The 13536-nt window shown below is 43.3% G+C and overlaps 3 protein-coding genes across 5 annotated transcripts; 2 read left to right on the top strand and 1 right to left on the bottom strand.

Moving 5' to 3' along the window:
• Positions 1–464: 464 nt before the first annotated feature.
• Positions 465–2692, top strand: LOC104773814. The gene is made up of 2 exons (XM_010498479.2): positions 465–2134; positions 2266–2692. Exons 1-2 carry the CDS (start codon positions 1006–1008, stop codon positions 2301–2303), a joined length of 1167 nt encoding a protein of 388 aa, XP_010496781.1. The 5' UTR covers positions 465–1005; the 3' UTR covers positions 2304–2692.
• Positions 2693–10915: 8223 nt separating this feature from the next.
• On the top strand, positions 10916–11852 carry LOC104773812. 3 transcript variants are annotated; one of them, XM_010498477.2, is made up of 2 exons: positions 10916–11327; positions 11445–11852. In XM_010498477.2, the coding sequence occupies exons 1-2, from the start codon at positions 11038–11040 to the stop codon at positions 11704–11706; spliced, it is 552 nt and encodes a 183-aa protein (XP_010496779.1). In that variant the 5' UTR covers positions 10916–11037; the 3' UTR covers positions 11707–11852. The 3 variants fall into 3 exon arrangements, with proteins under 3 accessions (XP_010496779.1, XP_010496780.1, XP_019098296.1); XM_010498478.2 differs by having other exon boundaries at positions 10916–11376; positions 11491–11852; XM_019242751.1 differs by having other exon boundaries at positions 10916–11419; positions 11510–11852.
• A 736-nt stretch (positions 11853–12588) lies between these two features.
• Positions 12589–13528, bottom strand: LOC104773818 (protein ALTERED XYLOGLUCAN 4-like; the record flags this gene model as incomplete). Its single annotated transcript, XM_010498484.1, has 2 exons — positions 12589–13353; positions 13439–13528. Coding segments are annotated over 2 exons (855 nt in total), but the record flags the coding sequence as incomplete, so codon positions are not given.
• Positions 13529–13536: the final 8 nt, after the last annotated feature.

The raw sequence follows: 13536 nt of genomic DNA, 5'->3' as shown, positions 1-13536 counted from the left end.
TGCGGCGGACATATAAATTGAGCCTATTTAACTGATTTTTTAAAAGATGACACGTGTCACAGTTAATTGGAAATATTGTACTAATTTGTAAGGGAAGACTTTTTCTTAAAGAAGGAAAAAAAAACACATAAAAGAGTTTAATTAACAAGAGAGATTCGTTTGAAGTGTAAGAAAATACTAAAAAGGAAAACACGAGAGATATAGTTTTTTTAGTTTTCCAACATGGAACAAGAGGCGAGATGCACAATAAGCATATATTGCTCTCATAATTATAATTATAATTATAATTAACTTATCTAAAGGCACGTCATTGCCTCTTCATATAAGAGCGAGGGGTAACATTGTCAATTCGAAACCTCTCCAGGCATATTCCGGTCGGTCAATTGAGACTTGAGAGCCGATTTAAATTAAATTCCTAATTTTTGATTCTCTTCTTTTCTTATATTCGGCTCCGCATAAACAATTTATAAGCAGATATCCTCAAGATCATCACGGATCTGATGTCAAAATAGAAGATAGTGAAAAGGAGATGAAAGTACATCTCAGATCTATCGAACAAGCTGAGAAAGACAGAAGTAGGTCAACTAAAACGACAAAAGGGAAGTCTTTGTCTCAACAAACGGGCCAGCGCAATATTAAGCCCAACAAGGCTTTCAATATTGCCTACAGACCCAAAACCATGAACGAGCCCAATAATGCAACACAAGGTTTATCCTTCCAGAATCTTCCTGCACAAGAAGACAAGACTATGGTTAGATCAAAGGGAACATCTCAGAAAATGCCAGAAAAGGAAAAGCAAATGATTAGCTGTAACACTCCAATTCAGCTAGCCAATAGGTTTGCAATACTTGGCACTGAGTAGAAAACCCTAAGAACCCTAATGTCTCTTGTATATAAAGGCTCACAATTGTAATAACAAACTAAGAGAGAAATATGGAATAAAGAAGTAATGCTTATCTCCTTCATATCTTGAGTTTCTCATAATATCTTCATGGTATCAGAGCAATGGCAAATCAGTCCATGGAACTCTATTCTTTTCCGTTTCCTGCACTAAACATCTCAAACTGCGTCACTTTAAAACTAAACCAGAAAAACTACATCTCATGGAAATCTCAGTTCGAGTCTTTCTTATCTGGTCAAAATCTCCTTGGATTTGTGAACGGGTCCTTTTCGCCACCTGGTGCTGTCATTCAAGTTCCACACATCGGAGGCCAAGTTACCACGGTTCAGAATCCAGACTACGGCGAGTGGTTCAGGGCTGACCAGATTGTCAGAGCATGGCTTTTAGGCTCTCTGTCAGAAGATATCCTTGCGGAAGTCACTGGTACTACAACGGCTCAGGAACTATGGAATGCTCTGGCAAGACACTTCAACAAGGTATCCTCCTCACGCCTTTTCGAACTGCAAGGCAAGCTACAATCGTCAGAAAAGCTAGAAAGGCCCATGTCAGAGTATTTAAGAGACATAAGAAATGTCTGTGAACAGCTAGCATCTATAGGGAGTCCAGTACCGGAGAAAATGAAGATCTTTGCAGTGCTCAGAGGGTTAGACAGAGAGTACGAACCTATCAAAGTCTCTATTGAAGGAATGATAGATTTGGTGCCACCGCCTACCTTTGATGATGTCACCTCACGGCTCATAACCTACGCAGACAGATTATCCACTTACAGCACAGCTCCAGAGGCATCACCTCACACAGCCTTCTTCACCAATCAATCGGGTCGAGGAAGAGGCAGAAACGGTGGTTCTCGTGGAAGAGGGAACTTCTACTCGACTAAAGGCAGGGGCTTTCCACAACAGATATCCTCACACAACAATGGTACTGAAGCAAAGGTGGTATGCCAAATCTGCAATAAACAAGGTCATCCAGCTATCAAATGTTGGTATAGATTTGACAGCAGCTATCAGTATGAAGATGTACCTCAAGCGCTGGCTGCTCTGAGGATCACGGATGTCACGGACCATGGAGGAACTGAGTGGGTCACAGATTCAGGAGCCACTGTACACGTCACAAACTCCCCACACAATCTGCAGAGAGCTCAAGCTTACGCTGGATCAGACTCAGTCATGATTGGAGATGGTAATTTTCTCCCCATCACTCACACCGGATCAACTAGTCTTCAGACAACCTCTGGTAAGCTTCCTCTCAACGACGTATTGGTCTGTCCTGATATTGCAAAATCATTATTGTCAGTTTCTAAGGCCACAAATGATTATCCTTGCTCTTTTCAATTTGATGATGACGTGGTTCGTGTTAATGATAAGGAAACAAAGAGGCTGCTGATTCTAGGAAACTACAATAATGGTTTATACATACTGAAGGACTTACCTAAGAAAGTGTTCTATTCCACACGACAACACTCTGTAAGTGAAGATGTATGGCATAGAAGACTGGGGCACCCGAATGACCAAGTTCTTCAGCAACTATCTGCAATAAAAGCTATTCAAATCAATAAAGGTGTCAAGAAGATGTGTGAAGCATGTCAACTTGGCAAGAGTAGCAGACTACCTTTTTCTTCTTCTAGCTATGTTGCTTCTAGGCCCTTAGAAAGAATCCACTGTGATCTTTGGGGACCTGCTCCAATAAGTTCTTTTCAAGGCTTTCGCTATTATGTAATCTTCATTGACAATTTCTCGCGCTTCTGTTGGCTATATCCTTTAAAGTTGAAATCTGATTTCTTCTCAGTCTTCACTGTCTTTCAAGCAAGAGTCGAAAATCAGTTTCAGAACAAAATAGGAACTTTTCAGTGTGATGGTGGAGGTGAATTCATGAGTACAAAGTTTCTCAAACACTTACAACAATGTGGCGTTCAGCAGTTAGTCTCTTGTCCTCACACTCCCCAACAGAATGGCTTGGCTGAAAGAAAACATAGACACATTGTGGAACTGGGGTTATCTATGATGTTCCAAAGTCGAGTTCCACAAAAGTATTGGGTTGAAGCCTTTTACACAGCAAACTTTCTGATAAATCTGCTGCCTACCTCTACTCTGACCAACGGGTGCAGTCCATACGAAGCTCTTTTGGGAAGAACACCGGACTACTCAGCACTCAGGGTATTCGGTTGTGCTTGCTATCCCACACTCAGAGACTATGCTGCCACAAAATTTGACCCAAGATCACTTAAGTGTGTATTCTTGGGATACAATGAAAAGTATAAAGGGTACAGGTGCTTGGTACCTACCACAGGCAGAGTCTACATAAGCCGGCATGTGTTGTTTGATGAAGAGAATTACCCCTTTACGAACTCACATCAACACCAACAGCCTTCCAATCCAACACCATTAATGAAAGTGTGGCTACGTAGCCTGGAAGCGACCCCTGTGCAAGCACCTGCCTCAACAAATTCAGACACAGTCCAAGCAACAAGTCCATTATTCACAGAAGCTGACTTCCCCCCTTTACCACAGAGAAGTAGTGTAGCTGTAGTACCTTTGCATGAGGAAGAGAGTTCTGGGTGTACGACAGGCTCTGATCCTGCTTCTATAGGCAACAGCTCTCTTCCCTCATCCCCAAAGGTCTCAACAGCTCCATCTACACCATCTTGCTCATCACAACCTGTAGAACAAAGCAAACTCAGCACTCCACCAAGTACACCTGTGTCTCCACCATCCGCAACAAGCAGAATCAGTACACTACCTGAGTTAACACCTGTTCTGATATCAACACCTCCAGCTGAGATATCAACCCCTCCAGCAGAGACAAGCAATCCTCAACCTTCAGTGTCTCAGTCATCACCTAAAGCCACTGATGTGACACAGGATTCTCATGATGTTGAATCAGCAACAGATACTGCACCAAGCCAAGGTTCTGACATTGTAGAAGATCCTGCCCCGAGCCAACCTACACATAAGATGGTCACACGGTCAAAAGCAGGCATTCGCAAGCCAAACCCGAGATATGCACTTATGACTCACAAAGTGTCATATCCGAAGCCTAAAACAGTGACTGAAGCCTTGAAACACGAAGGGTGGACAAATGCAATGGGTGAAGAAATGAGCAACTGTAAAGAAGCGAATACCTGGTCTCTTACTCCTCCCACACCGGATATGCATGTTCTCGGATGTAAGTGGGTGTTCCGAACAAAGCTAAATGCTGATGGATCACTAGATAAACTCAAAGCCAGGTTGGTTGCAAAAGGCTTTGATCAAGAAGAGGGAATAGACTACCTTGAAACGTACAGTCCAGTGGTAAGAACTCCTACAGTGCGCTCTGTCCTCCATTTGGCCACCATCATGAACTGGGAAGTAAAACAGATGGATGTTAAAAACGCCTTTTTACATGGTGATTTAACTGAGACAGTATACATGAAACAACCTACAGGGTTTGTGGATCCAACAAAACCCGATCATGTCTGCCTCTTACACAAGTCTCTCTATGGTCTCAAGCAATCACCTCGGGCATGGTTCGACAAGTTCAGCAAGTTACTCCTTGACTTTGGGTTCTATTGCAGCCAATCAGATCCATCTCTGTTTGTCTACATCAAAGATGACGCCATGATTATCCTCCTTTTGTATGTTGACGACATGGCAATAACCGGTAATAGCTCTGCTGCCCTGTCAAAGTTGCTAGAGGAATTAAACAAGCAATTTCGAATGAAAGACTTGGGAAGAATGAGCTACTTCCTTGGCATTCAATGTCAATATCATTCAGGAGGAATGTTTTTGTCTCAACAAAAGTACGCAGAAGACTTACTTGTGGTAGCTCAGATGGAGCGTTGTAACCCGATGCCAACCCCATTGCCTCAGGACATCCATCGACGAATTGCTAACGATGCTCCCTTCCCGGATCCGACATACTTCCGGAGCTTAGCCGGTAAACTCCAGTATTTAACACTCACCAGACCTGACCTTCAATTCGCGGTGAACTTCGTATGTCAGAGGATGCACGCTCCTATGTACTCCGACTTTCACCTGCTCAAAAGGATTCTCCGTTACATCAAGGGGACCATAACAATGGGAATTTCTTTTCACAAAAATACTGACTGCACAGTTAGAGCTTACAGTGATAGCGACCATGCTGGCTGTGACCTCACTCGTCGCTCCACTGGTGGTTACTGCACATACCTGGGCAAGAACATCATCTCCTGGGCTGTTCAGAAACAGGACTCCGTCTCCAAAAGTTCCACTGAAGCGGAGTATCGGGCTCTCTCGGAAGCCGCCTCTGAGGTCACTTGGCTCTGCAAAATCCTCAAGGAGTTGCGGATCCCACTTCCTAAATCCCCAGAGCTCTTCTGTGACAATCTCTCCGCCGTGTACTTAACGGCGAATCCGGCCTACCACAAACGAAGCAAACACTTCGAAACCCACTATCATTACGTCCGTGAACGCGTCGCTCTTGGCACCCTGACTGTCACTCACATCCCAGGGGAATTTCAAATCGCCGACATCTTCACCAAATCGCTTCCGGTTGGTGCTTTTGAACGATTACGGACCAAACTCGGCGTGTGTTTCCCACCCACTCCGAGTTTGAGGGGGACTATAAGCAGATATCCTCAAGATCATCACGGATCTGATGTCAAAATAGAAGATAGTGAAAAGGAGATGAAAGTACATCTCAGATCTATCGAACAAGCTGAGAAAGACAGAAGTAGGTCAACTAAAACGACAAAAGGGAAGTCTTTGTCTCAACAAACGGGCCAGCGCAATATTAAGCCCAACAAGGCTTTCAATATTGCCTACAGACCCAAAACCATGAACGAGCCCAATAATGCAACACAAGGTTTATCCTTCCAGAATCTTCCTGCACAAGAAGACAAGACTATGGTTAGATCAAAGGGAACATCTCAGAAAATGCCAGAAAAGGAAAAGCAAATGATTAGCTGTAACACTCCAATTCAGCTAGCCAATAGGTTTGCAATACTTGGCACTGAGTAGAAAACCCTAAGAACCCTAATGTCTCTTGTATATAAAGGCTCACAATTGTAATAACAAACTAAGAGAGAAATATGGAATAAAGAAGTAATGCTTATCTCCTTCATATCTTGAGTTTCTCATAATATCTTCAGTGTTAAATCAAGTTCTGCTTCGATTTGAGTCAATATTTGGAGTCGGTGTCTTCGTCGACGCCGTGTACCCCAAGCATCTGCCACTGTCATATGAATACTTATCCCCAACTCAATAACACCTCTCTCCCCTGCCACATCCAGCAAACGACCCAGGCTCGACCAAGTATCAAACCAAAAAGACGTTCGGAGACCATTATTTACCTCTGTTTTACACAGACTTGCCGCCAGAGGCCTAAGTTTTAGTAACTTCCTCCACATCCAGGACCCAGCAGTAGTGGATTGGGGAAGTGACCAAAAAATTTTCCGCTTAAGAAGAGTGGTTGTTAGCCATTTGACCCACAACGAGTCCCCCCCTGACACAATACGCCAAATTAACTTCAAACAACCAACATTATTCATGTCTGTCAGCGACCGTAACCCCAACCCCCCTTCAGTTCTTGGCCTGCAGACATCACTCCAAGCAACTTTTTTTTTATGATGATTTAAATCCGGGCCAGACCACAGAAAAGCTGCGCATAACATATCTACCTCCTGGATACACTTCCGCGGTAGCCTGAAAGCAGATAACCAAAAATTACAGATGCTCCATAACACTGATTGTATCAAATTCAATCTACCAGCAAAAGACAGGAAACGAGCTGTCCAAGAACCAATTTTCTGCTTTATCTGGTCAATAAGGGGCGCGTAATCCGACTCAGTGAGACGTTTAGTGACCAAGGGCAAACCTAAATATCTCACCGGGAGCTGACCTACTGCAAAACTAAAGCTGTTCATTACTTCTTGGCGTTCAAACTCATTCAACCCTCCCAATATATTGTAGACTTCTCCATACTTATCCTCAAACCCGAAATCTTCGCAAACTTTTCAAAAACCGAGACAATACCTTCAATAGACCGCACCTGACCATCAGACAGCACCATGATGTCATCTGCAAAACTCAGGTGAGTAACGCCAAGATCTTTGCAGTGGGGATGGTATCCGAACGTAACTCCAGCCTCCTTATCCAACAACCGAGACAACACATCCATGACAATCACAAACAAATAAGGGGAGAGAGAGCAACCTTGTCTTAAACCCCTCGAGTTGTTAAAAAAACCTGCAAGTTCTCCATTGACTTGAACCGAGAACGAAGCTGTTGTAACACAAAGCATAATCCAGTGAACAAATTCTTGCGGGAGATCCAAAGCAGTGAGAACATTCCGAAGGGAAGGCCACTGCACAGAATCGAAAGCCTTAGATATATCTATTTTGATGGCACACCGGTGGGAAATGGTGTCTTTATGGTAGTCCTTTACAAGTTCAGTAGCTAAGAGAACGTTCTCAATCAGTAGACGATCTTTAACAAAAGCGGACTGGTTACCAGCTATTAAAGTAGGCAAGAGGAGCTTCAATCTGTTTGCCAATATCTTTGAGATCACTTTGTAGATTACATTACAACATGAAATGGGTCTATAGTCCTTCATTTCCCTTGCCTCCTCCTTCTTAGGAATAAGAGCAAGAATAGTAGCATTAGCACCCTTGGGGAGGAAACCTTTGATGAAGAAGGATTGGATTGCAATCACAAACTCCGCCTTGATTACATCCCAAGCAGCCTTAAAAAACTCCACAGTGAACCCATCCGGCCCCGGTGATTTATCCGATGGCATAGAGAATAGAGCTGACCGTATCTCCTCCGCAGAGACAGGCCGAGTGAGGTTGTTCTGTTCTGCCAAAGAACAGCGTAGCGGCATTAAGCCTTTCAGCTCTTCCACCGTAATGCTCTCATAGTCTGGGGGAGTATATTGTAGAAATTCCCTAAAGTGACGCTCAGCTTCACTCTTGATCCCCTCCACATCAGAGACAGTAGTACCATCAGGCCTCTGAACCTCCCGTATCATATTTTGTGCTTGGCGAGTTTGGACAGCTCGATGGAAAGTTTTGTTATTACGATCACCTACTCGCAACCAATGCAATTTAGACTTCTGCTTCAAGTATTTTTCCTCAAGTCCCGCAACAAAGCTCCAACGGTCATACGCCGCTTTCTCTACTTCCATTGCACTTTGAGATGGATGTGAAAGTGCTAATTCTTGCTTCTCACAAAGAGTGACATACGCCTCCTTTGTTTTCTCCACTAAGTGATCAACGGTACCGCGAGCCAGAGAACGCAGCTTCGGTTTGAGAGCTTTAAGCTTCTTTGTGAACCGAAACAGCGAGGAAGTAGACATGTGAATTGCCTCAGAACTTGACCAGTAAGTCTCCACCAACGGTTTGAAATCAGACAAGTGTGCCATTGCATTTACAAATTTAAAAGGCTTTCGACGGTGTGGAGCTCCCCCCGGAATAGTAATGTTAATGCGACAACGTGAATGATCCGAACACCCCCCTGCTTCAAAGACTGAATAAGAACTCGGATAAGCAGACAACCATGCTTCATTAACTAACACCCGATCCAACTTCTTTGAAATGAGATCGTTGTCCCGTTTATTACTCCAAGTAAACAGGGGACCATGAGAAGCCAGATCAGCTAAGGAACAAAAGTTCACCACTGATTGAAAATCTCGCATTCCCTCTGTTGTTCCTCGACTTTCAACTCCCCTCGAATGCTCCTCCACATCCAAGGTCTCATTAAAATCGCCAAAAATAAGCCATGGCTTATCCCTCATAGACGGTGAATTCTGGTGATCACGCAGATCATCCCACAGAACTCGCCTCTCCTCAACCAAATTAGACGCATATACAAACGAACAGAAAAACTCTGTCTCCTCCCCTTCGAGTTTAACCAAACAAGTAATAAGTTGACTACTTTTATAAACCGGAGTAAGTCTTACATTGTCCCGCCAAACCACCCAAAGACGACCTCGAGCATGGTACTCATAATTAGTCATAAGTGACCAGCCCCTAAATAACTTCGCACCCAACCATTGTGCCTTACGTTCCTTCACCCTTGTTTCAATTAGACAACCAAACTGAAATTTTTGATCCTGAACCCACTTCTTAATGACGGAATGTTTAGTAGATCGATTTAAACCGCGAACATTCCAGAAGAAACCTGACATTAACAACGTTTGGAGGGACCCTTTTTACTCTGATCCCTAGGTAGTAAACTAGGAGGCTGAGTAGAAGGGTTAGAAATTACTTTATGAGCTGTCTTTGAACCCCTTGGGAGGGAGGGACGCAACTGTGGGAGAGAGGACTCCAGTGCCTGCCCCTGAGTTGTGGCAATACCTCCTTTGTCAACTGCAGTATGCGGTAGATCACAATCTGCAGCGGGAGGGTCATCTTTTGCAACTTCCGGATCACTTAACGCAGAGAACGCATTGGATAAGAGAGAAACATTCTGTTGACTCTCCGTGTTATGTTGTTTCCCAGGACTACGGACCGTCTTAGGCGTTTGCCATTCCTCTTCCCCTGTGACTACCTTCGAGAGATCTTGAACTGGGGAAACCTGTCTAGTCGCGGTCACTGGAACAGATGAAACCCCTTCCTCAGCAACAGCTGTAGATTGAACTTTATCTTGTTCTGTAACATTTGCCGTATCGGCTGACTCATTCAAAGACGGAGTAAGTGGCTTTGCTAAACAGGTTTCCTTGAGATGGCCCCACTTTCCACACTCTACACATTTTGGCGGCAACCAAGGGTAAGAGTATTTGATGGTGGCTTCAAGTTCCCCCTCTTCCTCTCCCATAAACACAAAATCACGAGGCAGAGTCTTTGTCAAATCAGCTTCAACCTGAATCTTGGCAACATCAAAACTGGTACAAGCCTCTGTTGCAGGGTGTAATCGTAGAGGCTTCCCTACCGCACTAGCCAGAAATTGCAAACCCTTATGAGTAAACAGAGAGGGAGGCACATCTGTAAGAGTTACCCACAGTGGGATCGACTTCAAAGCAGGTTGTGCATCCTCCGCAGAAGGAGACCATTTTGAAACCACCATTGGTAGATCCATGATATTCCACATACCACGATTTAACACCCGCTGTCTCATACTTTCACCTCTAATCCGAAACTTCACTGTCGTTTCATTCACCTCATAAACATCAATCAGTGTTGAAGTATCACCTAAACGCCAGATTTTATTGACAATCATATGTATCTTCCCCACATGGGGAGCCTTAGAACTCAGAAACTTACCAAGGAGGAAATCCTCCCAAAGCGGCTTAGCTCCATCAAAAACCTCCTTCGGGACAACCACTCGCTTCATCCCATCAACTTCCACCACATCAAACTTTTGTTGAGTAAATACTGGATTACGAGTAACGTTGGCATAAGATCTCTTGGGTTTAGGAGCCTCCCCCATAACCCTCTTGGACGCTATTGCACCCTGATCAGAATTAATCGCCAAAACCTCTACTGCAGAATCCTGCTGCGAACCCCGTTCACCCCCTTGTGAATCCCCCAAGGCCTCCTGCTCCGAGGCCACCCCTCCGAGAACCGGAGACGCCGCCGCCGGCATCAAACGTGCACAAGAAGACAAAAACCCTAAATCACCTTTCCCGTCGCCCTCCACGTCAGCACAGTAAATCACCTTTTTTAATCCCTATATAATTTTCTTATTTGAAGAGAGGGGCTTAGAGCAAAGCAAACGCTCTTTTTGACTGAAAGGTGACCGTATACAATCGAAGAGAAATAGATTTTTGAAGAGATGATGAGACTGAAACAAAACCCTAAGAAGGGTCAGTCTGTTCCTCGTTCCACGGAAACAACAACAAGAATCTGTTCCAACAAATATTTCTGAGGTAACGTTTTAAACAATTTAAAACATTGGGGACCTTTTCATGTAAAACTGAAACATTTCGGGGTTAATTTTCAATTTAGATTTGGTTCGGTTAAATTTGGGTTAATTTTCAATTTAAATTCGGTTCGGTTTGAGTTTGGTTTGATTCGGTTAAAATGCACAAACCAAATCTGAAATTTTCATTTTCTTCTCTCACTTTCCCTTTTGAGTTACTTCCACCATCTTCCTTTGTTCGTATCTCCAGATTTTGGAGAGATCTCTCAGTCTCCGATCGTGATCCGTCAATCTCCGATCTTCGATTTCGCGACTCGGAATCAAATGTCAGAAGGCTACGCAATAGAGCTTTACTTCGACCCAGCACTCGAAAACCAAGTTCTGAAAGCTTGGAACGTCTTCGCTCGCCGTCAAATCAGCACCAAACTGATCAACACCGAGTCTCGTCCACACATAACACTCTTCTCCACCTCTTTCTTCGACTCGACTCGGCTCGAATCCGTCATCAAAAGCTTCGTATCGAAGCAAGAACCAATCTCGATCTCGTTCTCCACCATAGGCAGCTTCTCTAGCGACAACAACTTGCTCTTCCTATCTCCGACGCCGTCTCTTTCGCTTCTTCAGCTGCAGACTCAGCTATGTGATACGTTGAAGAAAGAGTCTGTTGAGATTGGTGAAGATTACCGTGTTGATTCTTGGGTTCCGTGTTGTCCTGTGGCTCTCGATGTTCNGCTTCTTCAGCTTCAGTCTCAGATATGTGATACGTTGAAGAAAGAGTCTGTTGAGATTGGTGAAGATTACCGTGTTGATTCTTGGGTTCCGTGTTGTCCTGTAGCTCTCGATGTTCCTAAGTCGCGTATGGCTGAGGCTTTCTCTGTTTTGAGGGATTTGAAGCTTCCGGTGAATGGTTATGGTATGGAGATTGGTCTTGTTGAGTTTTCTCCTGTTCGTGAAGTCTTCTCGTTTCCACTTGGTAACACTTTGGAGTCTTAATATGTGTTGTGTTGTGGTTGGTTTGATGATTTTTAGCTTTACTGTTTTTTTTTATATGTAAGTTTGTTTCTCCATGTAAAGCATCGATCTTTACTGTTGAACTCGTAATTTCTTAAGGAAATAGTTGGAGAATTGCTATTTATCAATCTGAGCTGTCTCTTTCACTTTGAAGCTTTTAATCGATCTGAACGATGTTATGATTGCTAGAGTTAACTGATAGAAACACAATAGAAGCTTTGTGTTGTAGTCATGGTAGCTGAAGAAGTTTGCTGTTACTCAATGATCTGGTGAACTTTTCTATTAACTCCACTTTTTGATAAATTGCTTCGAGGATCTTTAGAAGTCAACTCAGAATTACAAAGGAGTAAGGAATAGTTGGAGAATTATCAATCTCACCTTTCTCAGTTCTCTAATTATATTGTCGATATGTGTTTTGATTTGAATGATATGTTATGATATCTAGAGTCAACTGTTAGGATACAATAGAAGCCTTCTGTTGTTGTCATGGTTGGTGGTCTGTTCTGTTCAAGGTGGTCTTTTAGATCGCAGTGATCTGTTAAAATTTTCCATTATGTCGATTTGATTCTATGTCATCTATTTTGAGTTTATGCACTTTGAGATTCTTTGGAAGATCCCGGGACATTTTTTTAATGTTTTATGTCTTCACATGAACAGTAAGAATGGTGGAAACTGTTATTCCTCTGCTCAATGTTTTTTGCAGGCTATGATCATGAATACATGAAACAATGCCAGGTATGTGCAGTTTTGTATATGTCCTGTAAATATGTGTCTTCTCTTTGTAACACATATAACTAAAGGTTGCTATGACAATTGACTCAAAGACATCACCTTATACATTATAAAAGTTCTTATCCTCTAGATTTACAAGAGTTGTCTAAGTAACGCCATGAGAACCTCGCTCCAGGCATCGATTGGTCCGGGCAAGCACCAGTGAGTACAGTCATTGAAACCTTTCATCCATTTATTTCCCCAGTAAGAATTCGGGTGCCCGTCTGGTCTCATTAGCATAACCCTAGTCACATCCAAAACCGCAAACTTCCTCTTTTTAAAGCTAACACGTTTAATCTCTTCAAGCTGCTCTATCTGAGATGTTCTGAGTTCCATATCGCTACTCTTCTGGTTGATTTCATTTACGCTTAAAGGGATCGACCTCCCGCAAGCTCCTCCAGTGTTCCAAGTCCCATTCTCAAAATGGGACGGCGAATACGTCCTGAGAACTGTCACTAAGTTGTCTTTGCAGTTATGACATCCATTGATGTGCTTAAAAGCAGCTGAGAAAACTAGCTTAAACCCTTCTTTCAAGCTAATCTGAGTCATGTTTGGTAAGTTACAGAAGATGCAACCTATTGTCTCATCTCCTCTATGTATGTATATTGGTCTGAAAAACCAATGACCAGCTGAAACAATGGCAATGTCTGTATTTGGCAGATCCTTCGCCCATTGCTCATCGATCTTGTCGACATCTATATCATAAATTCCTGTTCCGGTCTTGTTAGCGCGAGTCCTCTCGAATCCCGCCACTAGAAACTTAGTCCATGAGGTAGATAGAGTGAAGTCATGGTCTCGAAAGTACCATATCCTGTTTCTGTCTTCTGCATCCTTGTAGATATCTTTCGGAGTTTCTTCCTGAAAGCAAAGAAACGAGCTATTATTTCTTAAGAGACAAGCCTAATGAGTTGTGTCACAAGATCTGCTACAAACAGAGTCTTACCATTGACAAGAGGCAGAGAAGAGACTCCATGTGGTTTCTGGCCACAGAATCACCAATGAAATTCATCTCTTTGCCGCGAACGAGATCAAGAAAAGCTT

This window comes from Camelina sativa, unplaced genomic scaffold (assembly GCF_000633955.1).
Source record: "Camelina sativa cultivar DH55 unplaced genomic scaffold, Cs unpScaffold00654, whole genome shotgun sequence".
NCBI classification, from domain to species: Eukaryota; Viridiplantae; Streptophyta; class Magnoliopsida; order Brassicales; family Brassicaceae; genus Camelina; species Camelina sativa.
The sequence above is the reverse complement of the archived record's forward strand: the minus strand, read 5'-3'. Positions and strand labels throughout refer to the sequence as shown.